Below are 27280 nucleotides of genomic sequence, written 5' to 3'. Positions count from 1 at the left end.
AACAAGAAGACAAACCTCACAGCTTCCAGCCTTCAAACGCCTCCAGCAGTTTTCATGTCAGTCGAGCTGCTTCTCATATCCAGATATTGTTGACGCCAAACGTCCAATCAGATCTTCTCGAGCCGCAGTTTGAAGAAAAGTTTGTGCTCCTGAAATCTGGACATTTTCTAGACAAACACTGACGATGAGGATTCAAACACGTTTGCTCGGCTCTTCGAGGACGGCAGCTCATCCAGACATGCTAACTGTGCTCTGTCGGAAGGAGCAGCGAGACCCGGAAACACAAACACAACTTCCGCTACACGCCGCTGACCTTCAGAATAGGAGGTTGATTGTCTGGGAAAAAAGTTGACATACGACACATTTATTCTCATTACATTATTATTTATTGTCATACGGTGGAAGGTAACTAAGTATATTCACTCCAGTGATGTTATTAAGTACAAATTTCCTTTAGTGTTTCCAGTTTATGCTTCTCTCTTCTTTTACTCCGTTACATTTGTCTGACAGCGTCAGTTACGCCTCAGATTCCTTCCTGTCCAGTGAAAAGCTCGTATCTCCAGATGTGTTGATGCTGAATGTTAGTGCTGAACTGAAGGATGAAGAGTTCCTTCATGTCTTCTTCAGCTCAATAAGCTCTTTAAAAGCCTCTTGGATCAGCTGAAAATGCATCATCACAAAGTTGAAAACAGCCTGGTTTGATCTGCTCAGTGTTCAGCAACAGGCGCAGAGAAAAGGGAAGTCTGACAAAACACCTGGAAGTCCATCGAGGGAGAAATGATTCAGGTGTTTTGTGAACATTTCTGACACCAGAACAAACAGAACAAAACTCTGAAGATGAGCATCCATCTTCCTCTGCAGCTCCTTTGAGAGACCAAATTTCCCATCTTGAATTTAGCTAAAAACACAAATACTGTGTTGCCTTCATGAACAGAACGGTTACAGGTAGCATGAGGACGAGCTACAGGTAGACCAAAGACCATTTACAAAAATCAGAAGCTTACTGGATGCTGAGGCCGGCAGGTGGACAGGTGACACAAACTGCAACAAAGCAAAGAGGACAAACTCTGAGCGGGAATGAGGCGATGAGGCAGAGGAGACAGGTGAGCAGGTGGGCGGAGCAACCCAGGTGAGCGAGATGAGAGAAAAGTCAGAAGACATCTGGTGGACAGGACGAGAATGACGAGGCTGAATGGAGGGACAGAGAGGCTCTTCATTCTTTCACTTCACGTCATTAAATGTAAGCCAATCAGAAGCTGTTAACTGATATTATTCAAATAAAAATGTAAATGAGCCGTTTGCGTTTGTTTGAATTCACTCGTGATCATAAAACACATCGCGTCGACCTCACACAACAGAAACAAACAAAACTGAAAACTTTAAAGATTTGAGGTCAAGAAACGAGAAGAAAGAGAAGAGGAAGAAACGGAGACCTTATTTATCGTAATCACAAACCAGGCATCCCATAATAAACGGAAAGACCGACGGAGCGATCCGTCAAAAGGCCTCCGATTCGGTTTCTTTGGTAAACTGAAGACGCTGAATACGTGCACAAGAAGAAACGACGTAGACACAAAGAACCTGAAGAAACAGTTCATGCGTTCATTACGTGTTTATTTAAAGGATAAAATAAGTGAATCAAATGAAGACTCTGAGTCCACTTTCACAGAAACGAGTCTGGAGTTCAGTCAGTTTCACCTCGACTGAAACCAAACACGAAGGATTCACTGAAACTCACCTTCAGAATAAAACGCTGGTGGTTTGGATATTCAGAAATACGTAATAACTGCTGTCAAAACTAAGAGTAACGTGTGATATTCAGCTGAGATCCTCCATAAAAGAGCTAAAAACAAAAGAATCACAGCAACAATCAGAGCAGCTCCTCTTCCTCCTTCTCCTCCTCCTCTTCCTCCTCCTCATCACCTGATTTCATCCTGACTGAACGCTCAAAGTTAAACGTCGTGACGGCTGAACTGGCAGCAGATTAACGATGACTTCATGCAGTTTCATGGTTAGAAACTAGAACCTGCTTCATTGTCTGTGACAGGAAAGCTGCAGTTTGTCTGTCAGACCAAAACAACGACGATGACTGAAGTGAACTAACTTCTGTTTGACTTCATCAGACCTGAAGGTTCAATTCGTGAATCTGGACGCTGGAGGAGGAAAAGCTGGAGGACAGACTGCCGAGCGACAGACGCTGATGGAAGCTTGAACAGAAAACTTAAAATCCTGTTCAAAGAATCAGACTTAAATCAGGCCACAAACTTTCAGCTCCATTCTTTTCAAAGGCAAATATTTAAGTGCTTTAAATTCAGTGAAAGTTTGTCCCACAGAGACTTCACCTGGACGTCTGTCAAAGGGACAGTTCAGGCTTCCTGAGGTGGTTCCAACGAAGTCTTCATGTGTCGTCGTTCCTCCAACAGTCAACGAAGCTGGAAGGAGATCAGCTGTCAGTCAGCAGCAAAACACACTTTAATGACCAAAACAGACCCAGACTGAGCGTTTCTGTCGCTCAGCTCTTTTCCGGGAAGGTGAAAGTATTCAGAATCCACCTGCACCTGAACGGCTGTGGTAGTTTTTAGGCAGCAACAGCAGAACATCAGCTGAGCGACCCCCCTCCAAAAACCTGAAATTCACATTCAGTCCAGGACGCCCCTTTCATACCCAATCATGATCCTCTCACCTGTTACCACTGAGCCTGTTTACCTGTGGAATGATCCAAACAGGTGTTTGTGGAGAGTTCCACATCTTTCAGTCCGTGAAACGTGTCGCTGCATCAGATTCACAATAAGCAGATATTTACAGGAATCAATGAAGAACATTAAAGATATTGACTCTGAGCTGTTCTCAGGTCAGTTTGTGTCAGAGAGGATCAGATCAGCTGATCACAGTCTGATTGACTGATATTTCAAACAGCGTCCAGACTTTGTTGGATTCAGGTTGTATTTTCAATAGAAAATGAATTCAGCTGCTGACACAGTTCAGATCTTCGTGGTCATTTTTTGTCTCTATACGTGAAAATGCAACAACCACCAAACATGAATTGAGGATGACGAGTTCTGAGTCTCAGGATTAAACACACGAATGGTTTTTGACCAGGAGCTTCTTATTGAATCCTTTTCCACAAACGCTGCATTTGTACAGTTTCTCCCCTGTGTGAATGGTCATGTGCTCCGTCAGATGAATATTTTGTTTAAAACTTTTCCCGCAGATGGAGCAGCCGAACGGTTTCTCTCCCGTGTGAATCCTCATGTGCGTCTTCAGGTTTCCCTTCAGGCTGAACTTCTTGCCGCACTCTGAGCAGCTGAACGTCTCTTTGGCCGAAGCCTTTTTCTCACTTTGGTTTTGACAAATCTGCGAGGACTCGCCGACACACTTGTGAGTTCTGAGCTGCGTGTACCACGTGAACCTTTTCCCGCAAGCACTGCAGCTGAAGCGTTTCTCCTCGGTGTGGACAGACATGTGCAGCGTCATACGTCTCTTATGTGCAAAGCGTTTCTCGCAGAACGGGCAGCTGAACGGTTTCTCTCCGGTGTGAATCCTCATGTGAAGCTGCAGAGTTCCTTTCTGGCTGAAGCTTTTCCCGCAGAACGAGCATTCAAAGGGTTTCTCTCCGGTGTGAATCCTCATGTGAGCCAAAATGTTTCCACTGCAGCTGAATCGTTTCTGGCAAACGGAGCAGCTGAAGGGTTTCTCTCCGGTGTGGGTTCTCATGTGGCTCATCAGATGATCTCTGCGACAAAACGTCCTCCCACATTCAGAGCAGCTGAATGACTCTTTGTCAGAATTACACCTCAAATCGCCAACAGACACTTCATCGTGTTTCACAGAGTTTAAGCCCAGCTCAAGTCCTCTGCTCTGCTTACAACCACCGTCGCCGGCTTCAGCTTCAGCTTCAGGTTCTAAAGGTTCATCATGAGTGACTGGTTGTAAATGTCTGTCTGGATCTGAGCTCTGGGCTGGTTCTGGTCCTGGGTGAATGTTCCTGCTGCTGCTGATGCTGAGCGTTTTCTTTCCTGTGTGGATTTTCATGTGTCTGCTGACATCTCCGCTGTATCTGAACCGTTTCTTACAGACGGAGCAGCTGAAGGGTTTCTCTCCGGTATGAAGTCTCATGTGACTAATCGAGTTTCCCTTCTGAGAAAATCTTTTGCCACAAAAGGAGCAACTGAAGGGTTTCTCTCCCGTGTGAATCCTCATGTGTGCGTTCAGATGAGGCTTGCGGCCGAACCTCTGACCGCACTCGGAGCAGCTGAACGATCTCTCGACAGTGTTACAGTTAAAATCGCCCAAAGTGACGTCACTCGTCTTCCCAGAGGTTAAAACTGACGGAGCTCCACTGTTTTCCTCCCAGTCACCATCACTGACTTCAGTCTCAGAGGAGTCCGAAGGCTTCTCATCAGGATCTACAGGTCTGTCTGGTCCTGGTCCTCTGCAGTCCTCTCCATCAGCTTCTGTTTTCATCTGTTCAGTTTGTCTGTGATGAAGCTGTGAGAACTGAGGTTCCTCTTCATCAGCCTCTTCTTCACTCTTCACAGGGACACTGAGTGTGAACTTACTGAGATCAGCCTCCTCCAGCCCTCCGAGCTGCTCTCCCTCCTGATTGGTCCACAGTTCCTCCTGCTCCTCTTTAATGTGTGGGGGCTCTGGTGGGTCCTCCTGGTCCAGACTGCATCCCCAGTCCTGCTGCTCTTCTTCACCAACAATCACTTTTCGGACGTCTGAAGGTAAAGCTGAAACACAGACGAGAAGTTCATGTAAACTGGTTTTGTTCATTCGTCTCATCCTGGACTAACCTGAGTGAGTCCTTGTGGGACCGATGTGGTTTGTTGTCCTGCTGGCTGAGTCATGGATCCACAAGTAAAGTTTTTTTTCTGTCACTGATCTGATCAATCAATCTTCTCAGTTCTACTTGAGTTTAACACCTGAATTTCCCCTCTGGGACCAATAAAGATTTATCACTCACAACAAACAAACAACATGAAACAAACAAACACCTGAAAACATGCTGCTGCCATGTTTTTAAGTCCCGTTGTCCCGTCAGCCAATGACAGATCATCGTCTCACCTCGTGAAGATTATTATTACAAGAGAAACAAACGTCAAACAAATGACGTTGTTTCAGCGACGTGTTTTTATGGTTAAATAGTGACGACGAAACATCACAATAACATTAAAAATGTTAAAAAATGAAAAGAATCTTCTTGAATGAGAAAAATTTCTAACGTTACTTCACCCGTGTTTTCGCTCGTGTTGGCGACAATTCGCTGCTGAAGAAAACAAACTGGACACAAAATAAAACGTTTTTCAGATTTTCTTCTTCTCTATTCCTTTGCAGATAACAGGAAGTACAACATTCACCCTCCACAGGCCAGTGGTGGAATGTAAGAAAGAACATTTACTTCAGTAATGTCCTCAAGTGCAACCTTGAGGTATGTGTACTTTACTTGAGTATTTTTAATTTATACCTCTTTCTATTTCTACTCTACTTCATCTCAGAGGTAAATATTGTACTTTTACTCCTTCAGTTACTCTTCAGATTCCTTCCTGTGCAGTGAAAAGCTCGTATCTCCAGATGTTTGTGCTGAGCTGAAGGATGAAGAGTTCTGTCATGTCTTCTTCAGCTCAGTAAACTCTTTAAAAGCCTCTTGGATCAGCTGAAAAAGCATCGTCACAAAGCTGACAGCCTGTTTTTCTGTGCTCGTCAGACTTTTTGGAGATACGAGGTTTCTGTATGAACACCAGCAGCTTGTATCATGTCTGTGAGAAGTCGTGGGATCACGATGAAACTCGTTGGGTTGACGACGACGTAACGACTCCACTGGATATTTAAAGTTTGAACTTGTGGATGGTTGTTTTTATTAGTGTAGAAGAAGAAGAGTTGAGCTGAAGTCTGTTGATGTGACTCGTTTCTCCTTCATGGACTCGTTTGTTCCACTGAGGAGCAGCTGAGTCTCCTGCGACACCTTGTGGTGAAACTCGGTATGACAGATGAAACTTCAGCTCAACTCTGTAACTCACATACTTTTACTTGGATCAGGTTTTGAAAGCCGGATTTTACTTGTAGTGGAGTACTTTCACAGTGCGGTATTAATACTTTTACTCCAGTGAAGGACCTGAGTACTGCAGTGCTGTGTACACACACTGCGAGGAGGTACTTCAGGTTACCACAGAGTCCCGTCATGAAAAATCCTGGTTCCGGGAACCGGGAACTGACCCAGCCCCCCTCCCCGTGTGGTTCTAGTACTCTTACTTCTGAGTAAAACCTGAGTACAGACTCGTTTGTGGTGGACCGGACTCAGCCTGAGGACACTGAACCCGAAGTCTCTATGGACTCTGGCGGACCTGAACGTGTCTCAGAGCTCGTGTCCGGTCGTCACTTTGAAAACACAAAGATGATTAACAGAAAAGAGTAAAAACTGAACGTCAGCAGACATGAAGCGTCCACGAAACCGGTTTACTTCACCGGCTGCAGGAGCTAGCTGCGGCTAACGTTAGCTTAGCACCGTTAGCATAGCAGCAAACAGCGAAATAAAAGAACAAACCTTCTCCTCGGAGCGTCGTTTCCGCCTTTAAGTTCACGTCCAGCAGCTTCCGGTATCGATCCATCTCTGAGCTGATTTAAAGACGAAACAATCGACGACTTTCCTCCGAATTAACCAACAGGTTTGGGTCCAGCGACAGACCGCTCTGTAGCGGAAGTACAACTGAATACTTCCGGGGACTCGTTTTCAAAATAAAATATTTTCGTTAAAATCTACGCGCACGTGTTGAATTCATTACAATAATAAAAACATCAGCACATTCACACGATTTGGTGATTTTACTGATGAGCCGGAACCGCTTTGATTGTTTTGTGTGTGTGTGTGTGTGTGTGTGTGAGAGAGAGAGAGAGAGAGAGAGAGAGAGAGAGAGAGAGAGAGAGAGAGAGAGAGAGAGAGAGAGAGAGAGAGAGAGAGACAGAGAGAGACAGAGAGAGACAGACAGACTGAGACAGAAACTGCAGGAAACGCAGTAAAACTTGCATTTCAGTGACTTCGCTGACAGGACGGCAGACTGATTCTTTGTTGTTTCACTGTAAAAAGTTAAAAGTTAATAAATCTCAGACATCCAATCAGAGGTTGGAGCTGGTAATTGTTTCTGCACTTTAAATGTATTTTCTGTTCCATGTTGGGTGTAACAAGTCGTATAAATCATCAACATTTTATGTATTTTGTACATATGTAATTAACATTAAACATAATTTAACATTATTTTTAGCAATAAATTAATTTCATCAACATGAAATCTGAGGAGCCGAAAGAGCCGGAATCCCCATCACGACTGGACCCGCAGCTCCAACGGCGCCATCTTGCTAAAAAAATGACGTAGAACTTCCGGTTGACCTGGTCACCTTCAAAATAAATGTTGGCCTTAACTGAAATACATCAGATCACAACAAAGTCAGATGAAGCTGTGATCCGTCGTGTTTCTGTTCTATCAGAACTATTTCCAGCATTTTTCTCTATAACATCTTTGAAATGCAGCTCAAACATCACTGTCAGGGTTTATTCACCACGTCTTCATATTTTTGATCTGTCTGAATCATATTTTAGGTAAATCCAGACTAACACGAGTTTCTGTCGCCTTTGACATGAATCAACCAAGAAACGAGACCAAAGTCCTTCTAAAATAAACTTTACTGCTTGCAGCCTGAAGCCGTGACATTAATTCCTTCCTTTTACTTCCAGTCTGAATTCAACTCATTCAGTCAACAGCTGATCGATACACGATTCAGGAACAACAACAGAAAAGAAAATCATCGTTTGACTCAACAAGCAAAAATAAACCAGATTCATCAAAACAGAGAAAAGTCAGAAGTTCCTGTCCTTGAGCGTCCTTCACCTCTCAGGTTTTCCCTTTTGTCTTTGGACACATCAGAACAAGGTGAGAAAAGTCCACTTCTTTCCTCTCCTGCTTTGAAGCAACACTATTGGTCTGCTGCTGGGTCATGTGACATCAAACCATCAGGCCACAACATTCTCAATCATAACCTCTCCGTTTGTCTTCAGGTAACTTCGTCTCAGTTTCACTAGAAAAGGCTCAAATCTGCTTCAGCTGAAACGTTCTCAGACCATCGAACCATCGACGCCGTCATCAGGCAGTCGGCTCTCTCACTGAAAACACAACTCTGGCTACAGAGGTGGACTCTGGGAAACGTAGTCCAATAACACGCACAAAAGTGTCAGTTCTCACTTTAGCATCATTCAGCAGTTCAGAGCGTGGGGCCAAAGGGGGACATAAACAAAACCTTCACGACGTCTTTAACTGCCAATTATTTCAAAAGTGCCGTTGGCTTCTGTTAAATATACATTTTAAATTGCATAATTTATTCAGGAAAAAATGACTGAGGGGTCATTTTGAAGCTGCATCCCACAACTTTTGTTTTTCATTAAGATATTTTCCTAAAAAGTATCGACACGGAGTCGATTTAGACCGAGTGTCGGCGACAAACTGCAGTGAAACACTGAGACATTCCACGGTTCCACAGTGAAGGAACAGAAGCTTTGCATGATATCTGAAATGTGTACAGAAGAGTGAAATCTGTGAAATCTGTGGAGTTTAAGTTTTGTCTTTAAAGGTGCAGCTTCCCATTGGACAAACTGACACCTTCAACCCTCTCCACCTCCACCTGCAGAGCTTCAGGCCTGCAGGAGCCTCCTTCAATCATGTCACACGTTTGTCTGAGTTCAACTCAAAGTCGACACAGAAAACAGCTGCTTGAAATGGGAGAATTTCAACTTGGTCTGTTGACATGTATGAGGCTGTGAGCAGCTTTCCATTCAGCACGTGTGGAGAAGGAGCTCATGAGCTCATCCATGACTTCACATGAACACAAGCTGCATCTCAAACACAACTCTGACTGGAGGAGTCTCACCTCCTGCTGAACGAGGGCCCGTCAGAAGGTCGGGGGTTCGACCTCTGCAGTCGGCACATCAACGTCTCCTCAGCCATGATGCTGGACCACCGTGTGGATAGTTATCACTCCTGACCAGCAGGTGGCGCCTTGCACGGCGGCCTCTGCCATCAGCGTTGAGGGTGTGAACTGTGAAATGCTGGCTCGATTGAACGCTGGTAAGACGAGGAAGGCGCCATATTTACAACGTGTCTGCAGCTGTTTCTGTGTGACACTTCATGTGATTATTGAAACTTTGCTTCCAAGTAAAACTTTTACCACAAACAGAACAACTGAACGGTTTCTCTCCTGTGTGCGTTCTCATGTGCACCTTCAGATGTCCACTTTCAGTGAAGCGGTTTCCACACACAGAGCAACTGAACGGTTTCTCTCCTGTGTGGATTCTCAGGTGTTTTCGTAACGACCCGCTGCAGGAGAAGTATTTCATACACACTGAACAACCGTATGGTTTCTCTCCTGTATGAATTCTCATGTGCTCCTGCAGATTTTTCTTGCGGCGAAATCTTTTGCCACATTGAGAGCAGCCGAACGGCCTCTCTGCAACATCTCCTCTTCCATCACTTTCAAGGACTTTGGTATTTTTTGGAGAGTTTAAACTTGATCGTGACTCCCTGGCTTCATTACAATCATCAGCGCCGACTTTGATCTGAGGTTTGGTCGAGCTGCTGGCTGGAGGTTCAGCCGCCTTGTTCTCCTTGATCTGAGCTGGAGGAATCTTAGACGACTCACCATCACACTTGTGGTTTTTAAGATTGTACCTCCAGGCAAATCTTTTGCCACAGACACAGTAAAGGAAGCGTTTCTCCTCAGTGTGGACGGTCATGTGGTTGGTCAGATAACCTTTTTGTGTGAACCCTTTCTCACAAAACGAGCAGCTAAATGGTTTCTCTCCTGTGTGAGTTCTCATGTGGATCTTCAGGTTTTCCTCAGCACAAAATGCTTTTCCACACTCAGAGCAGATGAAGGATTTCTTATCTGCGCTGCCTCCCACATCACCGACCGGCTCTTCATCATTTGTCACAGACATTAAACCTGACTGAGGCTCCCTGCTCTCCTTCCAATCATCATCTCGAACTTCAGTCTCAGGTTCAGAGGAGTCTGAGGTGTTGTCGTCAGAATCTGATCGGTCCTCTCCACCAGCCGCCGCCTCAGTGTGCTCGGCCTCTCTGTTCTCCACGGTCTGGCTTTGGTCGAGCTGCGACGAATCGCCGACACACTTGTGGCTCTTGAGCTCATGACGCCAAGCGAACCTTCTGTCGCAAACGCAGCAGCGGAATCGAATCTTGCCCGTGTGACGAGCCATGTGCTGGATCAAATATCCTCTTTGTGTGAACTTTCTCCCACACACAGAGCAGCTGAACAGGTTCTCGTCGGGATGAGGCCCCACGTCCTTCCTCAGATGATGACTGTAGCAAAGTCTTTTATCACACTCGCTTCTATCACAGCTGTGTTGTTCGCCTCCTGAGTGCCAAACCAGCCTTTTGTTACAGACGCTGCAGCTGTGTCTTTTGTCCCCGCTGTGGACGGACATGTGCTGGATCAGATATCTGTATATTGTGTACTTCTTTCCACACACTGAGCAACTCAGTGGTTTCTCCCCTGTGTGCATTCTCATGTGAGTCTCCAGAAATCCATTTTTGGTAAATTTTTTACCACATTCAGAGCAGCTGAATGGTTTCTCCAGAGAGTTACACCTCTTCTCATTTACAGCGACTTCCTTATTCTTCAGAGAGGTCAAACCTGACTGCGGCTCTCTGGTCTCTTCCCAATCATCACAACTGACTTCAATCTCAGCGACAGAAAATTCTGATGACTTGTAATCAATATCTGCCTGTAAAGGTCTGTCTGGATCTGAGTTCCTGGCTGGTTCTGGTCCTCCACAGTCCTCCTCAGTTTCTGTCTCTTCAGTTTGTCTCTGATGAAGCTGTGAGGACTGAGGTTTCTCATCATCCTCTTCTTCACTCTTCACAGGAACTGGACTGAGCGTGAACTTGGTGATATCGGCCTCCTCCAGCCCTGAAAGCTGCTCCTCGCTGGTCCACAGCTCCTCCTGCTCCTCCTTAATGTGTGGGGGCTCTGGTGGGTCCTCCTGCTCAGGAGGATCGTCTTCTTGACTCACCAACAGCTGCCGGACATCTGCAGGGGAGAGTACAGAGAGTTTAAAGGTGATCTCCTGTAATTATCCACCTCAGCAGGTGTTTCCAGGTAAAACAGGAAGCAAAATGTGTCAAATGAGCGATGAAATATTAAAAAGTCTTTATCACAACAGCTAGGAATCACATGACCCAGATCATGACATCAAGAATAATGACACAACGTGAGACAACTCAAAAACTTACATGTAAGAAACAGACATAATAAATAAAATCTAAATAAAATATCCAGAACATTTAACAGAAAACATAAATGATCAATTGATCCTCAGTGAGACCAGGACACAATGAGTCAGACCTGAGCCCAGTTTCAAAGGTTCAGGCAGTGAGCAAACAGCAGAAACAGCTAGTTAGCATGCTAACAGCTAGCATGCTAACAGCTAGCTGCAGCCCCCCTGCACCTGAACAGGAGACGTCTGATACTTTAGCTCCTCGTATTAAAAGCCCTCCATGTGTGGTGTGATGCGTTATGGGTAATGTAGGCACCACGTTTTGACGAGGAAGAAGGTGTATAAAAAAAGACGATATCGCACACTGACCCTGATCCTGATCCTGACCCTGACCCTGAACCTGAACCCGAACCTGATCCTGATCCTGATCCTGACCCTGACCCTGACCCTGATCCAGAACCTGATCCAGAACCTGACCCTGATCCTGACCCTGACCCTGAACCTGATCCTGACCCCGAACCAGAACCTGATCCAGAACCTGACCCTGATCCTGATCTTGACCCTGACCCCGATCCCGATCCAGAACCTGATCCTGATCCTGATCCTGACATCATTTTCTGTTGAGTTTGAATGAAACTTGTTTTATGATTTCTTTAACTTGACACTGAGGCCCCGTTTACACGACAACGCTTGCAGCTGAAAACGACAAAATATTTTATGGGATGTGCCTTTCTGCTGGACTGAAGCCTCCACCGTCGCGCTCCCGTCTAAAGCGTAAAAACACAGGTGTGCTGCGATCTGCCAGAGCCCCTCACGCTCTCTGATTCCACACTTTTGCGGTGGTGGTGACTGGTTCTGGTTCTGGTTCTGGTTCTGGATCTGGATCTGGATCTGGAATTGTTGCGTCGAGTCAGTGAACTGTGAACGTACGTGGAGTTCAGAAGCTGCTGTGAGATCTGATTTATCTGCACGCAGTGTTCAGTGACGTGTCCTGTGTGTCCTGAGTTCAGACTGAAAGGACAGTGAACCCACCATTGATGCGTTCAGGGAACACGTCCCGTTTTCATGCTGAATTAGCAGTTTGAGTCTGTGTTTAATTCAGGGAGAAATCTTCACTTTTCAAACAGAGCAGTGAATGACTGGAGGCGCGTTCAGTCCGCTCAGAAACACAGTTCATCTTTACACTGATGCTGGACTGACGTGTCTACAGAAAAGTGTCTGCAGACACTTCAGGAAGTGCTAATGTCAATCAGCTGATGGATCAAAGGGCTGATTGAGCTGAAATTGTATGAACTGCCTTGCAGTTTATTTTACTTCTCATTAGAGCATGTAGTTTACATTCTTCCCGCGCGTCAGCTGCAGTAAACAGACCCGAACACGCAGTGAAGCACAAAGTGCTACGAAGAGAGGAAAACTCAAGTGCAGTACAAGTACTGCAAACGTTACTTCAGGACAGTAACGTTACTGGTAACTGTACTTCACGTTAGTCACGTGTCACTGACTGTTGGCACTTGTGCTTCACATTAAACGCAGTTTACCATTTAGTCCCGTATGCTAAGCTAACCACACGGGGCTAGCACAGTTAGCTTAGCTACCGGTTAGCTTCCGGCCGTCACAAGGAGGTTCGACACGTTAACCAGCTTCTAGTTTTACGACACAAACGAGACTTTGACATAGACTTTGATGGCGGTCTGTCGGTGAACGGCGGAGAACCGGCAGGAGTTAGCGAACAGCTAACAGCAGTTAGCATCAGCCGCGTTCGGGTCTCGGCTTCGCTCGGGCTCCTCCGGAGCAGCGAGCAGGGACTGACCTGCTCTGTGCAGCTTCACTTCGGGCTTCAGCACGGCATCCAGCAGCCTCCTCTGGCGGCAGATCTCCCGCTCTGACCGCTCGACTCTGTCTTCGTACTCCGCCACGGTTTCCTCCAACAGACCGACGATCTCCTCCGCAGCCGCCGTTAGCCGCTCGGTGAGCAGCGCTCTCAGCGCCGGGATTTCAGCCGCTTCTTCTCCTTTTTCCACCTGCAGCAGAAAGTCTTCAGCGGCGGCGCTGATCCGCTCATGTACCGACACCCGCAGCAGCTGCACGGCGCACATTTTCCTCCTTCTCTGCGCTGCTGATGGTCCCCGCGGACAAAACGGAGGAAGGAGGTAAACAGCTGTCACACTTCTGACAGTTCCGCATCAACGGAAGCGAACAGCGAACCCTGCTGGACTGGAGGAGAAATAACAGAATCTACTTTTTCTGAACCAAAAGGAAATAAATAGATGTGAAGAGCTGTTTCTGAGCTCACTGGTCTCCCACAAAGTTACTGGGAAAGCAGTTTGTCCCGCGTTAAGACCTGACAATGAACCTGATTACTCACGTGCATGTGCCCGCTGGCTTGCCGTACATTTGTTACCTTCTACCTGAACTCTGAGCTCATCATATGGAGGCGTTGGTCACACCTGACAGAATGAATTCAGGGTGAAAAGCATTAAAAATGCAGACAGCTTTGACTTTCAGCTTAATACTTTTAATGCTCATATATAAGTTTTATTGTCATCGTGTATAATTACATGCTTTGATTAGCGGTGAGTCACTTCAGTGATCCTGATCACAGAAAACTACTCCAATTGTTTCCCCTAAAACAGAAATTTATACCAAAGTCAGTAAAAAGCGTGATGTGTTTCCGTCAGTCTCTTCTCCTCTTCAGCTCCCACGTTCTCCAAAGAATTCACTCCTTTTTTAACGTTCACCTGTGCAGCGTCGCGCTTCCATTAAAATGCAAGAACCAAATTATTGTTCAGCCGACAGAAATGAGTCAACGGACTTTTTTCTTCATGAACACACGACGTGCAGGTGATTCTGCTCATCCAGCTCAACTCGCTACAGGAGCCTGTTGGGGTCAAACCTGCAGTGAATATCTTGTAAACGAGCTGCTCCAGAATTTATTTGTGACCAAATGTTTTGTTTGTTCTGCCAAACGAGTCGAGTCGAGAAAAAACACTGAAGCAGCTGCAGAGCTGTGATGATCCGCGTCAGCCTCCAGGAGGACCTGAACACCTGCGCAGAGGTGAGGAGACACTTCTGATCATAAAACCTTCAAAGACTGTTTGAATCAAACCCTCAAATGTTACCCAGAATGTAAATATTCTGTCCACGAATCTGTTTAACCAGTCAGATTACAGCGCTGCAGCTTAAAGCTCCTCCTAACATCCCAAAGTGTTTTTTCACTTCCCGAATCGTTAACGCGCGCTCCTCAGTCTCGGCTTCAGGTCTGCTCGTAGAACTCGTTCTGCAGGTGGTCTGACTCTGGAGGAAGCACACCTGCTGAACCATAATACACCGTCCCACGCCACAAAGTGATTGGCCACGTGTGGGCGGGTGTGATGTCATGCGACCAGCATCACCTTCAGGCGTGCCCGTGCAGACCAGGTATGAACTCTTCTGCCTCTCGACAGTTCAGCTGTTCACCTGAGCTGGACCTGAAGGGGTCTGACAAACGGAGCAGGATTCCACTCGAACGACTCAGTCCTGCAGCAGAACCACCACACGTTCCCTGACTGTTGACCCCCCGACGGTCTGACAGAACGTGTCCACTTCATGCAGTGTCTGCCGCGTCTTTGCATAAATATGCCGCAATATTTGCTGCAGTAACAATACGGAGTGCAGAACAGCTGAAAGCAGCTTTGCTAACCATTAAAGTAAATCCTTAAGGAAAGCAGATAATCTAAAAGGTCAAACAGGCCACAGGAGCCAGTCGAGGCGAAGAGCCCACGAGGTGCAAATCTCTGAACCAGAGGAAATCGTTCGGGCAGCTGAAGGATTCTGTGTCTGCCCCGTGAACCAGACGTGTCCAGTCCAGGGTCAGGTTGGGTAAGTTCAATGATTGGACTCTTGAGGAAGAGCGTGCTGTTTACTTCATCAGGCAACTCAACCGAGACAAAAACCAAAGTGAGGAAAACAACTTGGCAGCACAAGTTAACGAACTGGAAGAACCTTCTTCATTTCACGGGCGACTTGTTTTTCTGGATCTGGATCTGGAGGAAAAGGGACGCCACTGCAAACCAACAGCACAATCCCTGGACGTAACACCACGTCTCACATCCTACATGATCAATAATGCATGTCTGATCAGCTCAATCACTGAACTGTAACAGTCGAATAGTGAACGCTCCTGGATGAGAAGCTGTAAGTCCCAGAAGTTTGACATTTGGCTGCATCCCTGACCGCTTCACTGACTCGAAGGCGTCATCTTTGCTCCTGACCGATGGAACCATCATGATGTGTTCAATGGCTCAACTGTGCTCACTTTATTGTGCACTTTGGCTGAATACGTGTCCGCGGACTCGACCGCCCGGTTGTCGGCGGCGTGCAGCTTCATGTGTCTCTTCAGATGTCCTGTAACGGTGAAACATTTGCCGCAGACTGAGCAGCTGAACGGTTTCTCTCCTGTGTGGACTCTCATGTGAATCTTCAGGCTCCCCTTCTGGGCACAGCTTTTACCACATATATTACAACTGAAGGGTTTCTCTCCGGTGTGGACTCGCATGTGTTTGGTCAAATCCCCTTTTTCAGCACAGCACTTTCCACAGAACGGACAACTGAAGGGTTTCTCTCCCGTGTGGACTCTCATGTGTTTCTTCAGGTCTGTTTTCTGGGCACAACCTTTACCACAAACGGTGCAACTGAAGGGTTTTTCCCCCGTGTGGTACTTCATGTGTCTGTTCAGGTGTTCTTTGACGTGAAAACTTTTGCTGCACACCGAGCAGGTAAATGGCTTCTCTCCTGTGTGGATCCTCATGTGTCTGGTCATGTTTCCCCTCCCGCTGAAGTTCTTCCCGCAGAATAAGCAGCTGTATGGCTGCTCTCCGGTGTGACACCTCATGTGTGCCGTTAGTGATCCGCTGTCTTTGAACGATTTATCACAGCCTGTACAAGGAAACGGTCTCTCGCCTGTGTGGTCTCTTATGTGTCTGTTCAAGTTTCCTTTCAGACTAAATCTTTTGCCACAGTACGAGCACGGAAAGGGACGCTCCTTCGCTGAAGAGCCAACATCGCTGTCGGGGGCTTCACTGTGTTTGAGACCCTCAGTATCTGACTGGGTTTTGTTTGTTTGTGTCCAGTCACAATCGCTGTCGTCAGTTTCGGTGGAGTCTACAGAATTGTCTTCACTAACTGGTTCTAACAGTCGATCTGGATCTGGTCCTCCACAGTCCTCTCCATCCGCGTCCGTCTCCATCTGTTCAGCTGAGCTGCTGGCTAACGGCTCTGCCTCGCTGTTCTCTTCACTTTGTCTGTGATGAAGCTGTGAGGACTGAGGTTCCTCTTCATCAGCCTCTTCTTCACTCTTCACAGGGACACTGAGTGTGAACTTACTGAGATCAGCCTCCTCCAGCCCTCCGAGCTGCTCTCCCTCCTGATTGGTCCACAGTTCCTCCTGTTCCTCTTTAATGTGCGGCAGCTCTGGTGGGTCCTCCTGGTCCAGACTGTCCAGACAGTCCTGCTGCTCAGGAGGATCCTCTTCTTGACTCACCAACAGCTGCTGGACGTCTGCAGGACACACTGAAACACAGAAACACACATTATGGCAAACATACATTTGTGTCATCGAGCTGGGGAAGTGTTTGATGGACTGAGCGATTGATTGATTGATCGATTGATTGCTGTGTTTCGGTCTGAAGCGATGTGACTGTAACACACCAGCATCGATATTTTAGATATCTGATAATAACAAAACAGCCTGAGTCCATGAAGCAGAGCTCTGAAGGACGCTGAACAAACTGTCCTCCATCATGGACCTCCTGCACCTCCTCCTGGACAGACTGTCTCTAACAGATACAGGAAGTCTTTCCTGTCCATCCAGCCTGTTTCCCTCCGTCACTTCGTTCAGGTCAAGACTTTCTTCTATATTTATATTTTGTTCTAGTGTTTCTTTATATCGTGCTCGTTGAACATCTAAAGAGATTTATATTCTGATCATTTTCTTTGTTCTGTGTTGAGCTGTTTTATTGTTATTTGTTTATTTTTCTTATTGTTATTTGTAACATTTTCTCTGTTTCCTTCAAGCGCGTTGGTGCCAATGAAAACATCTTCTATGAGGACAATATGGAGGACTGTCCAGCTGTCTTTCTTAAAACAGTCCCATCTCATGTTTTGGTGTATGATTAACTCCTAAACTCGTCACTATAAAGAAATCTGAACAACATCAAATCAGTGTGAAAACCGCCTTCTTCACAACATGAGGGTGAAGACTTCCTCATGTGTCTACCCAGAATGCCGTCCTCCACGTCCACCACGTCCACCACGTCAGGTTGATGGAGAGCGGAGATGAGAGTCAGGTCCATGGAGGGACACGACAGACTGGTTTTAATGAAGGATTCTGAACTCTGTCGTGCTGATTCACAGAACTCAGAGTCACTGGCAGACAAACGTCTCTGCGCTCGTCTACGACCCCTCAGTCCAGAGTCTAGTCCCCCTCCTGATGCACCACAGAAGAAAAGCCTCCAAACTCTGCGGTCAAACACGGTCCAGTTCTCTCAGATTTGGTGTCAGGGACCACTGATCTGACTGCGTGTGAAAACTACAGCTCCCAGAAGGCTTTGCTGAAGTCCTTCAGTCTGAGGCTCATGGGAGTTGAGGTCGTTACTTGCTGACACAGTATTCGTTGTTTTATCTCATTTTAAATGAATGTGTTTTCACATTTTAGTGTAAATGCTGCAGCGAACATCAGTTCATCTAAAAAACAGCCAAAAATGTTTCTGCTCGGTTAAAACGTTCATGTTTGCGGGGCCGATGCTAGCTAGCATTAGCATGTGTGCTGTTTCCGGGCTCCTCGGAGCAGCGAGCAGGGACTAACCTGCTCTGTGCAGCTTCACTTCGGGCTTCAGCACGGCATCCAGCAGCCTCCTCTGGCGGCAGATCTCCCGCTCTGACCGCTCGACTCTGTCTTCGTACTCCGCCACGGTTTCCTCCAACAGACCGACGATCTCCTCCGCAGCCGCCGTTAGCCGCTCGGTGAGCAGCGCTCTCAGCGCCGGGATTTCAGCCGCTTCTTCTCCTTTTTCCACCTGCAGCAGAAAGTCTTCAGCGGCGGCGCTGATCCGCTCATGTACCGACACCCGCAGCAGCTGCACGGCGCACATTTTCCTCCTTCTCTGCGAACAAAGAGAGCCAGCGGGGACGTAAACACACACACGCAGTTCCGCATCGACGACACTTCGCTTTGAGGAGAGCGAAGCGGAGCGACGAACAGCGAACCCTGTTGGACTGGAGGGAGAACAGTGATCGATCTGTGATTGACTGATGATTGGCTCTAAGTCCAATGTCAAATATGAATGCAGGATGAAAATCACCTTCGTTCACAGCTCTGATGCTTCTGAGACAACGCTCCGATTCTGGTCTCTGTGGACAAAAACCAGGACACGTTCGAGACATCTGGAGACGCGACAGTGAGGAAAAACACGAATCAGCACTTTTTGTTCGTCATGAAACGCATCAGGACAGCAGTCACTTCAGTGTGACGACTCACCTGTCCGTCCCAGTAGAGGCACCGATGCTGGACCCTGCTGGACCAGGTTTTCCCTTCATGGGAGTCCATGTTGAGGGACTTCTCTCATAGCTGGAGACACAACATCAAATAACAATTTCTGCATGAAACAGGAAGCTCACCTCCACCATCATCAGCGTGTCACAGCCACCTGAAGGACGCTCGGCGGCCACACAGGTGAGGTGGAGGTGATTCAGGCAGATGATTGGCTGTCCAGATGGAGAGTCAGGGAGCTCCAGACTCTGATGGACTGAGTCAGGACCTGCAACATGGACACCAGGTGTTCCACTTCCTGTCCTCACAGCAGGACTCTGGTCTGAACTGATTTCAAACTTTCGGCTGGTCAGCGGTGGATTTTCTGACCAATGGGATGGACCAACACCTCCGACAGGTGTCGTCCAGGTGTGTGAAGAGTCACATAAACATACAGCATCACCTTCATCAAAAGCCTGTGTGTGTGTGTGTGTGTGTGTGTGTGTGTGTGTGTGTGTGTGTGTGTGTGTGTGTGAACACACTCAAAGTCTGCAGACCAGAAGCTCCTCAGCACAGTTCACTCACTCATTCATTCATTCACTCATTCATTCATTCACTCATTCATTCATTCATTCATTCATTCACTCACTCACTCACTCACTCATCGTCTCCTCTGAATAAGAGGAGAACAGTAATCAAATATGATCAGCTGTTATTGATTAGTCCGCGATTCATCAGTGATCAGGATCATTTCCATGTGTTGGTCGAAGCTTCTTCTTCGCTGAACGTGTCTGACGTGATTTCATGTAGTTTGTCATTCGCAGACGCTTTTATCCAAACAAACGCACATACGAGGTTTTCACACATCACAAGGTTCAGGACAGGAGAGGACAACAAGAGTCAGAGACACGACGCAGATTTCTGGAGCACCTGGTCAAAGGTGCTACGAGGTGAAGCAGAGTGAGCAGAGCTTGTTGTTTGTTTGTTTGTTTGTTTGTTTGTTTTGTGTTTTGATGGACGTGATGACGTTCAGTCTGTCTCTCTGTGATCGTACTGATGGATTAGTTGATTTTTTGATGTTGCTGAGTTTCACATGATGGAGATCATGAAGCTCATCTTGTGCCTCCAGCTTTACTGGACGGCTCACCTTCGCGGTGCAGCAAAGCTTTCAAACAGTTACCTGTTCAGTTACCTGTTCAGTTACCTGTTCAGCAGGAAACGGCCACACCCCTGTCCCTCATCAGCCAGCCAAGCTGTCCTCCATGACAGACAGTGACTCCCACCCCCTCCAACACACACTCACTGACTGAGGAGCTCCATCAGTGACAGGATGCTGCATCCACAGTGTGTGAAGGAGCGTCGCAGGTCTTTCCTTCCTGCAGCCGTCAGACTGCACAACAGAAACTGCTCCAAGTAATCTGACAATTTATCTGTAAATCATCTGTAAATGATCGGTGCAATAATCTGTGCGATCCATCCTGGAAATAACAGTCTGCAAATACAATTTATAACTTAAGATGATGCTTATTTTTATTACTCTCTTTTGTATATACTTGCTGTTTTTTACCTAATTCTATCTTTTACTGGTGCTGCTGTAAATTGGAATTTCCCCTTGCGGTACAAATAAAGGTATATTGAACTGAATCAGAGACCTCCACCTGGGAAAGGCCACGCTGTTTTGTCGTTTTAGCAGCTGCACGTCTGATCAACAATCATCAGAGTCAAACAGGAAATGTGAAATATTTTTATTAACATTTGTTTACATCGACCGGAAACAGAAAAGGAGGATTCTGTTCAAACTCACCACATTTCTGCTCGTTAACTGTGAGCTCAGACACTTTTCAGCTTTAATGTCTCAGCAAAAAGACTTCATCCAGTTTCTGGCTGATCTCACTTCTGAATGAAAGAATTTAGGATTCACATCTTTGTCGCTAAAATGTGTTTGATTGTTTCTGCTTTATTTTCTTAAACGTTAACAATGAATCCAGACTTCAGTCATAAACATAAAAAGAGAGTGAGCATCAGATCATTGAAATAATGAGCGGACTGTTCGTGAGTTCCTTAATTTAATCAGAAGAATCAAAACCTGAACCAGCATTTACATTTGGACCCCGTTCACACTGAATCTTTAACGTTCCCGCCTTCATTTGTGTTTAAAACCTTTGTGTTAATGTTCCTCATGGCTTCCTGTGACTGCTGGAAAGTTCAGCGATACGCAGACGACTGTTTTCTCTGCATCACTGACGGATTGGAAAACGTATTTTGCTGCTGAAGCTTTACTTAATGACAATGATGGACAACCTGTTAATTAACGCTAACTTGTTAACAGCAATCAGCTGTGAAGTTGGTGCTGATCGGGTCTGTGTCTCCTGGCCGGGTTCAAGTCCAGCATTTCTTCTTTCCGTATGAGTCCAGGTCCCAGCTTTCAAACAGACGGGTCCGGATCCGGTCCGCAAAGTATATTTCTGGGTCTTTTTGGGTTCGAGCACAAATTTTTGACCTCTAGTCTGAATAAAGCTGTGAGGAACATTAACGAGTTAGAGATCTAGTGAAATGTAAATCGCTTAATTGTTGTTAAATCACGACGACCTTTGACATCAGAGGAGATTCAGGCTCCAGACTGAAAGAATAGATTTGTTTCTCAGATCTGCTGGTTGGAAACTGGTTCTGACTGCATTTCCTGACAGGACAGCTGAGAAACAGCTCTCTTTATGACCTCTCCATACAGCGTCATTGACTCCCTGGAACCAGAACTATAAAAAACATGTTCATTTCATTCATTTGTTGTCTGAAAGACAAAAATGTCACTTGAACAGAGTCCACATCTAAAAAGGGCTTTAGTGTCTGGTCCCAGAAAGTTCCTGCTCCAGGGTCGGTGCTGTTGGATGGTTCAGGAACTATCAGGGCAGGGTTTGCCGAGCTCTTTGCCAACTCTTGGCTTTAGTATCACCTCCTTTAGTTCCAGGAATTCACCAGTGGAAAGTTTCATTAAGTTCTTGCAGTGGAAATATGGCTGAAGGAGCCACAGGAACTAAACATCCCCTTCGCACATTCTTGTTTGTGTTTCCACAGCATCAGTCTCTAGAGTCCACAATCAGTCAGCAGTGCAGACCCCACCCTGACAACTACCCCCAGAGCAGGGACTTACTGGGGACCAGGAACCAAATCTATAAGAAGTTCCCAAAAAAGCTCTCGGGCACCTGGAGAAGCTCCTTCAGTTGAAATCAATTAGTTCCTGGGACTACTTAGGAAAAGGGGGCTTCAGAGATTAGCAAAACATTAAAATAGACTTTTGTTTAATGAGTAAGACTGTCTGAGCCAGAGGGACGGACCTGAGTCTGACAGTGCAACTCTGATTGTCTCAGTAGATGTTTCAGACTGAATGATTTCAGGGTCTCTGCAGGTCACAGCTGGATGAAGTCAGTGTGAACTCCTTCCTGGCGTTTCAGGTTTGGTGTAACAGCAGAGTCTTTGGCAGCTTGTTCTCCAGTGTGAACCTTCATGTGTGAGTCCACCGAGCGTTTCTCCTGGTACCTCTTCCCACAGACCCGGCAGCTGTAGGGTTTCTCCCCTGTGTGCGTAAACATGTGTCTCTTCAGGTCGATCTTCTGTACGAAGCCCTTGCTGCAGAGCTGGCAGCTGAACGGCTTCTCCTTCTTGTGGAACCTCTCGTGCGTCTCCAGTGAGATCTTCTGGCGAAACCTCTTCCCGCAGAGGCTGCAGATGAACGGCTTCTCGCCCGTGTGGATCCTCATGTGGGAGTCCAGGTTACCAATCTGCCGGAAATTTTTCCCACAGACCCTGCAGGTGTATGGTTTCTCTCCAGTGTGGATCCTCTTGTGCACATCTAGATGCTGACTCATGGTGAACTTCTTACCACAGACGTCGCAGGAGTAAATCCTCGGCTTCCCTCCCGTGTGGCTCTTGATGTGTCTCTTCAGGACGGTGTTTTCTATGAAAGTCTTCCCGCAGAACTCGCAGATGTACGGCCTCTCGCCGGCGTGCAGCTTCATGTGTCTCTCCAGGGAGCCTTTCCGAGGGAAGTCCTTGCCACAGTCTTTGCAGCTGAAGGGTTTCTGGCCGGTGTGCGTCCTCATGTGGATCTCCATGTCCCTGAAGCTGATGCCACAGATGTCACATATCCTGCTGGTTTCTCTGTGGCTCTGGATGTGAAGCTGCAGGTTCTCAGAGGACTCTGACTGCTCTCCACAGATGCCACAGCGACATTCAGGATCGTTGAAATGAGTCTCTGCATGCCGCACAAAGTTACCTTTATTGTGAAAGGCGTTCCCGCAGACCTTGCAGCAATGAGAAGGAGTCAGACTCGGTTTCCTGCGTCTGCTCCTGACGACGGGTGTGTTGTCGGACTCGTGGCTCCGGACGTGGCGCCTCAGCTCGGCGCTCTTGCTGAAGCTTTTCCCGCAGACTTTGCAGCTGAATGGCGTCTGTCCGTCATGGGCCTTCATGTGTCGTTCCAGAGAGCAGGTGTGGCTGAACTCTTTGTGGCAGATGGTGCACCTGAACGGCTTCTCCGCCGTGTGGATCCTCATGTGCGTCACCATGTTTCCCTTCTGGTTGAAGACTTTGCCGCAGATGTGGCAGCTGAAGGGTTTCTCTCCGGTGTGCAGCCTCAGATGTGTCTCCTGAGCTCGGATCGAAGGGAACTTCTTGCCACAGACTTCGCAGGTCCTGCTGCTGTCACGGTGCGTTTGAAGGTGCAGCCTCAAACCGTCGCTGGACTCCAAACGCTCGCCGCACAGACCGCAAAGACACTCCACCTCCTTCAAGTGTTTCTCCACGTGTTTCATCAGAAAGCCTTTCCTGTCGAAGGACTTCCCGCACACTCTGCAGCAATGAGCCGTCGCCTCTTCGTCGTTTTCGTCCTCTTCCTCCTCACCGGCTGGATCGTCCGGAGAGGCCGGGTGGTGGTCTGATTCAGTATCGTCCTCTGGTCTGAAGGAAGTTCCAGGCACATGTTCCTTCAGTCGGTTGTCCACAGAGACATTCTGCTTCAGATGTTTGTCAGCAGAGAGACTCCTGACGCCGACCGACAGACACAGTTCTGCAGAGAAAAACACGACACATAAAACTCGTTAGATCATATCGTGACTCGGACGGTCAGCCAAACTGTCAGCGTGGACTGAAATCCTCGTCTGACGGCTGCCTGTCGTTCCTCCCCCACGCCTTGCGGCTCTTTAACTCCACTCGGGGGGAAATGTTAAACATTAATGTCAACGTTCCTCAATGTCCTGAATGGAATCTGTACGACTCTGTTCAACATGCACCTTAACTTGCTTTCTGTTTGCACATTTAAACTCTGGACTTCTCATTTAAACTCATGTAAACACTGGACATTTAAACTTGCTTTCTTTTGTACTGGACATCTGTACTTTTAGTCCCGTTTGCACTGGACATGTGGACATTTTTTACCTTTAACTTTTCATTCTCTGCTTGCTGTGCTTTTAGATTATTTATTGCTGCCTTGAACTTGTGAATCTCCCTTGGGGATGAATAAAGTATCTATCTATCTTATACATTTATGTTATTTCATAAGATGTTTCTCTTCTGCCTGAAACACCTGAATGTCTCCTCTGTGGGTGTATTTTATTGAAGAAACTACGGCACCGAAATCTCACTTGTGGCTAAAAATAAATCACATCCACAGTGAAAAGAACAACCATAGAGAACGAATGGAGTTCATGTTTTTAGGCCTCCAGCTGATTCTGATGTTTGACTGGCTGCTTTTCCTCTCAATGATCAATGAACTGAATGTGTTTGGAATCATGTGGAACTTTGGACGATCAACTGATCGATCGATGGAGAAACTGATCAGCAGATTGATCCAGAATGAAAAGAATCATTAGTTTCAGTTAAAATGAGCTCCACCTCAACCAACTCCAACAGGAACGTCCTGCTGAGACATGAACGAGGAGACACAATGATCTACAGAGACAAGAGGACAGCAGACACAGGAGACACAATGATCTATAGAGACCAGAGACAAGAGGACAGCAGACACGGGAGACACAATGATCTACAGAGACCAGAGACAAGAGGACAGCAGACACAGGAGACACAATGATCTACAGAGGCCAGAGACAAGAGGACAAGAGACACAGGAGACACAATGATCTACAGAGACCAGAGACAAGAGGACAGCAGACACAGGAGACACAATGATCTACAGAGGCCAGAGACAAGTGGACAGCAGACACAGGAGACACCATGATCTACACAGACCAGAGACATAACAACAGCAGACACAGGGGACACAATGATCTACAGAGACAAGAGGACAGCTGACACAGGAGACATAATGATCTACAGAGACAAGAGGACAGCTGACACAGGAGACACAATGATCTACAGAGACCAGAGACAAGAGGACAGCAGACACAGGAGACACAATGATCTACAGAGACCAGAGACAAGAGGACAGCAGACACAGGAGACACAATGATCTACAGAGACCAGAGACAAGAGGACAAGAGACACAGGAGACACAATGATCTACAGAGACCAGAGACAAGAGGACAGCAGACACAGGAGACACAATGATCTACAGAGGCCAGAGACAAGTGGACAGCAGACACAGGAGACACCATGATCTACACAGACCAGAGACAAGAGGACAGCAGACACAGGAGACACAATGATCTACACAGACCAGAGACATAACAACAGCAGACACAGGGGACACAATGATCTACAGAGACCAGAGACAAGAAGACAACTGACACAGGAGACACAATGATCTACAGAGACCAGGGACAAGAGGACAGCAGACACAGGAGACACAATGATCTACAGAGACAAGAGGACAGCTGACACAGGAGACACAATGATCTACAGAGACCAGAGACATAACAACAGCAGACACAGGGGACACAATGATCTACAGAGACCAGAGACAAGAAGACAACTGACACAGGAGACACAATGATCTACAGAGACCAGGGACAAGAGGACAGCAGACACAGGAGACACAATGATCTACAGAGACCAGAGACAAGAGGACAGCAGACACAGGAGACACAATGATCTACAGAGACCAGAGACAAGAGGACAGCAGACACAGGAGACACAATGATCTACAGAGACCAGAGACAAGAGGACAACAGACACAGGAGACACAATGATCTACAGAGACCAGAGACAAGAGGACAGCAGACACAGGAGACACAATGATCTACAGAGACCAGAGACAAGTGGACAGCAGACACAGGAGACACAATGATCTACAGAGACAAGAGGACAGCAGACACAGGGGACACAATGATCTACAGAGACCAGAGACATAACAACAGCAGACACAGGGGACACAATGATCTACAGAGACCAGAGACAAGAAGACAGCAGACACAGGAGACACAATGATCTACAGAGACAAGAGGACAGCAGACACAGGAGACACAATGATCTACAGAGACAAGAGGACAGCAGACACAGGAGACACCATGATCTACAGAGACCAGAGGACAGCTGACACAGGAGACACAATGATCTACAGAGACCAGAGACAAGAAGACAACTGACACAGGAGACACAATGATCTACAGAGACCAGAGACAAGAGGACAGCAGACACAGGAGACATAATGATCTACAGAGACAAGAGGACAGCTGACACAGGAGACACAATGATCTACAGAGACCAGAGACAAGAGGACAGCAGACACAGGAGACACAATGATCTACAGAGACCAGAGACAAGAGGACAGCAGACACCGGAGACACAATGATCTACAGAGACCAGAGACAAGAGGACAGCAGACACAGGAGACACAATGATCTACAGAGACCAGAGACAAGAGGACAGCAGACACAGGGGACACAATGATCTACAGAGACCAGAGACAAGAAGACAACTGACATAGGGGACACTTTACTGCATGCAGTACTTCTACTTTTAATACTTTAAGTACTGCAAGTACTGAGTATACTCAGATACTTTTACTGAAGTAACATTTTCGCTGCGGGGCTCTAACTTGTACCAGGGTATTGTCACAGTGTGGTCCTCGTACTTTTGCTGAACACCAGGGCTCCTCTCCCCGCTGATGCAGACCATGCAAAGCGGCTGAAGGCTCTGGATCAAGACGCAGCTCGTGCTACTGGATCTACGGGCTGTTTCCAGCCGGGTGTGAATCACTCTAACCGGACTCCAGCCTCTCTCCAGACTCTTACCGGGTTCCTCTGGTCCTCTCTCAGCCGCTCTGGTCGCTTCAAACTCGGTGAAGATCTGTTCCACCGCCGCGGTGATCCGCTCCGTCACCAGATGCTTCAGCTCCTCCACATCCGTCTGCCTGCGCTCCTTCAGCAGCCAGAAGATCTCCTGAGCGGCCGCCGTCAGCTGCTCGTCGATCACCGCCCGCAGGTTCCGGCTCTCTGCGCTTTTGGACCGTTTTTTGGACATTTTGGCGGAATTTCCACCGAACAAAGAGGAGAATGTAAACAATGCAAGGACGCTTCCGGGATCCCCAAACAGGCGTACGACGTAGA

General features: G+C 47.1%; 2 protein-coding genes across 2 annotated transcripts; both read right to left on the bottom strand.

Annotated features, from left to right (window-relative positions):
- Window positions 1-1598: 1598 nt before the first annotated feature.
- Window positions 1599-6708, bottom strand: LOC139345730 (gastrula zinc finger protein XlCGF57.1-like). The gene is made up of 2 exons (XM_070984529.1): window positions 6545-6708; window positions 1599-4733 (listed from the first exon to the last, which is right to left on the bottom strand). Exons 1-2 carry the CDS (start codon window positions 6606-6608, stop codon window positions 3073-3075), a joined length of 1725 nt encoding a protein of 574 aa, XP_070840630.1. The 5' UTR covers window positions 6609-6708; the 3' UTR covers window positions 1599-3072.
- A 957-nt stretch (window positions 6709-7665) lies between these two features.
- Window positions 7666-27246, bottom strand: LOC139346060 (zinc finger protein Xfin-like). Its single transcript, XM_070984962.1, has 8 exons — window positions 26966-27246; window positions 22191-23844; window positions 18792-18881; window positions 18679-18697; window positions 18120-18615; window positions 15541-16825; window positions 13089-13444; window positions 7666-11091 (listed from the first exon to the last, which is right to left on the bottom strand). Exons 1-8 carry the CDS (start codon window positions 27192-27194, stop codon window positions 9137-9139), a joined length of 6084 nt encoding a protein of 2027 aa, XP_070841063.1. The 5' UTR covers window positions 27195-27246; the 3' UTR covers window positions 7666-9136.
- Between the last annotated feature and the right edge of the window lie 34 nt (window positions 27247-27280).

The sequence above is a fragment of the Chaetodon trifascialis genome, chromosome 17 (assembly GCF_039877785.1).
Source record: "Chaetodon trifascialis isolate fChaTrf1 chromosome 17, fChaTrf1.hap1, whole genome shotgun sequence".
In the NCBI taxonomy this organism is placed as follows: Eukaryota; Metazoa; Chordata; class Actinopteri; order Chaetodontiformes; family Chaetodontidae; genus Chaetodon; species Chaetodon trifascialis.
This window is presented reverse-complemented; position numbering and strand designations above follow the sequence as displayed.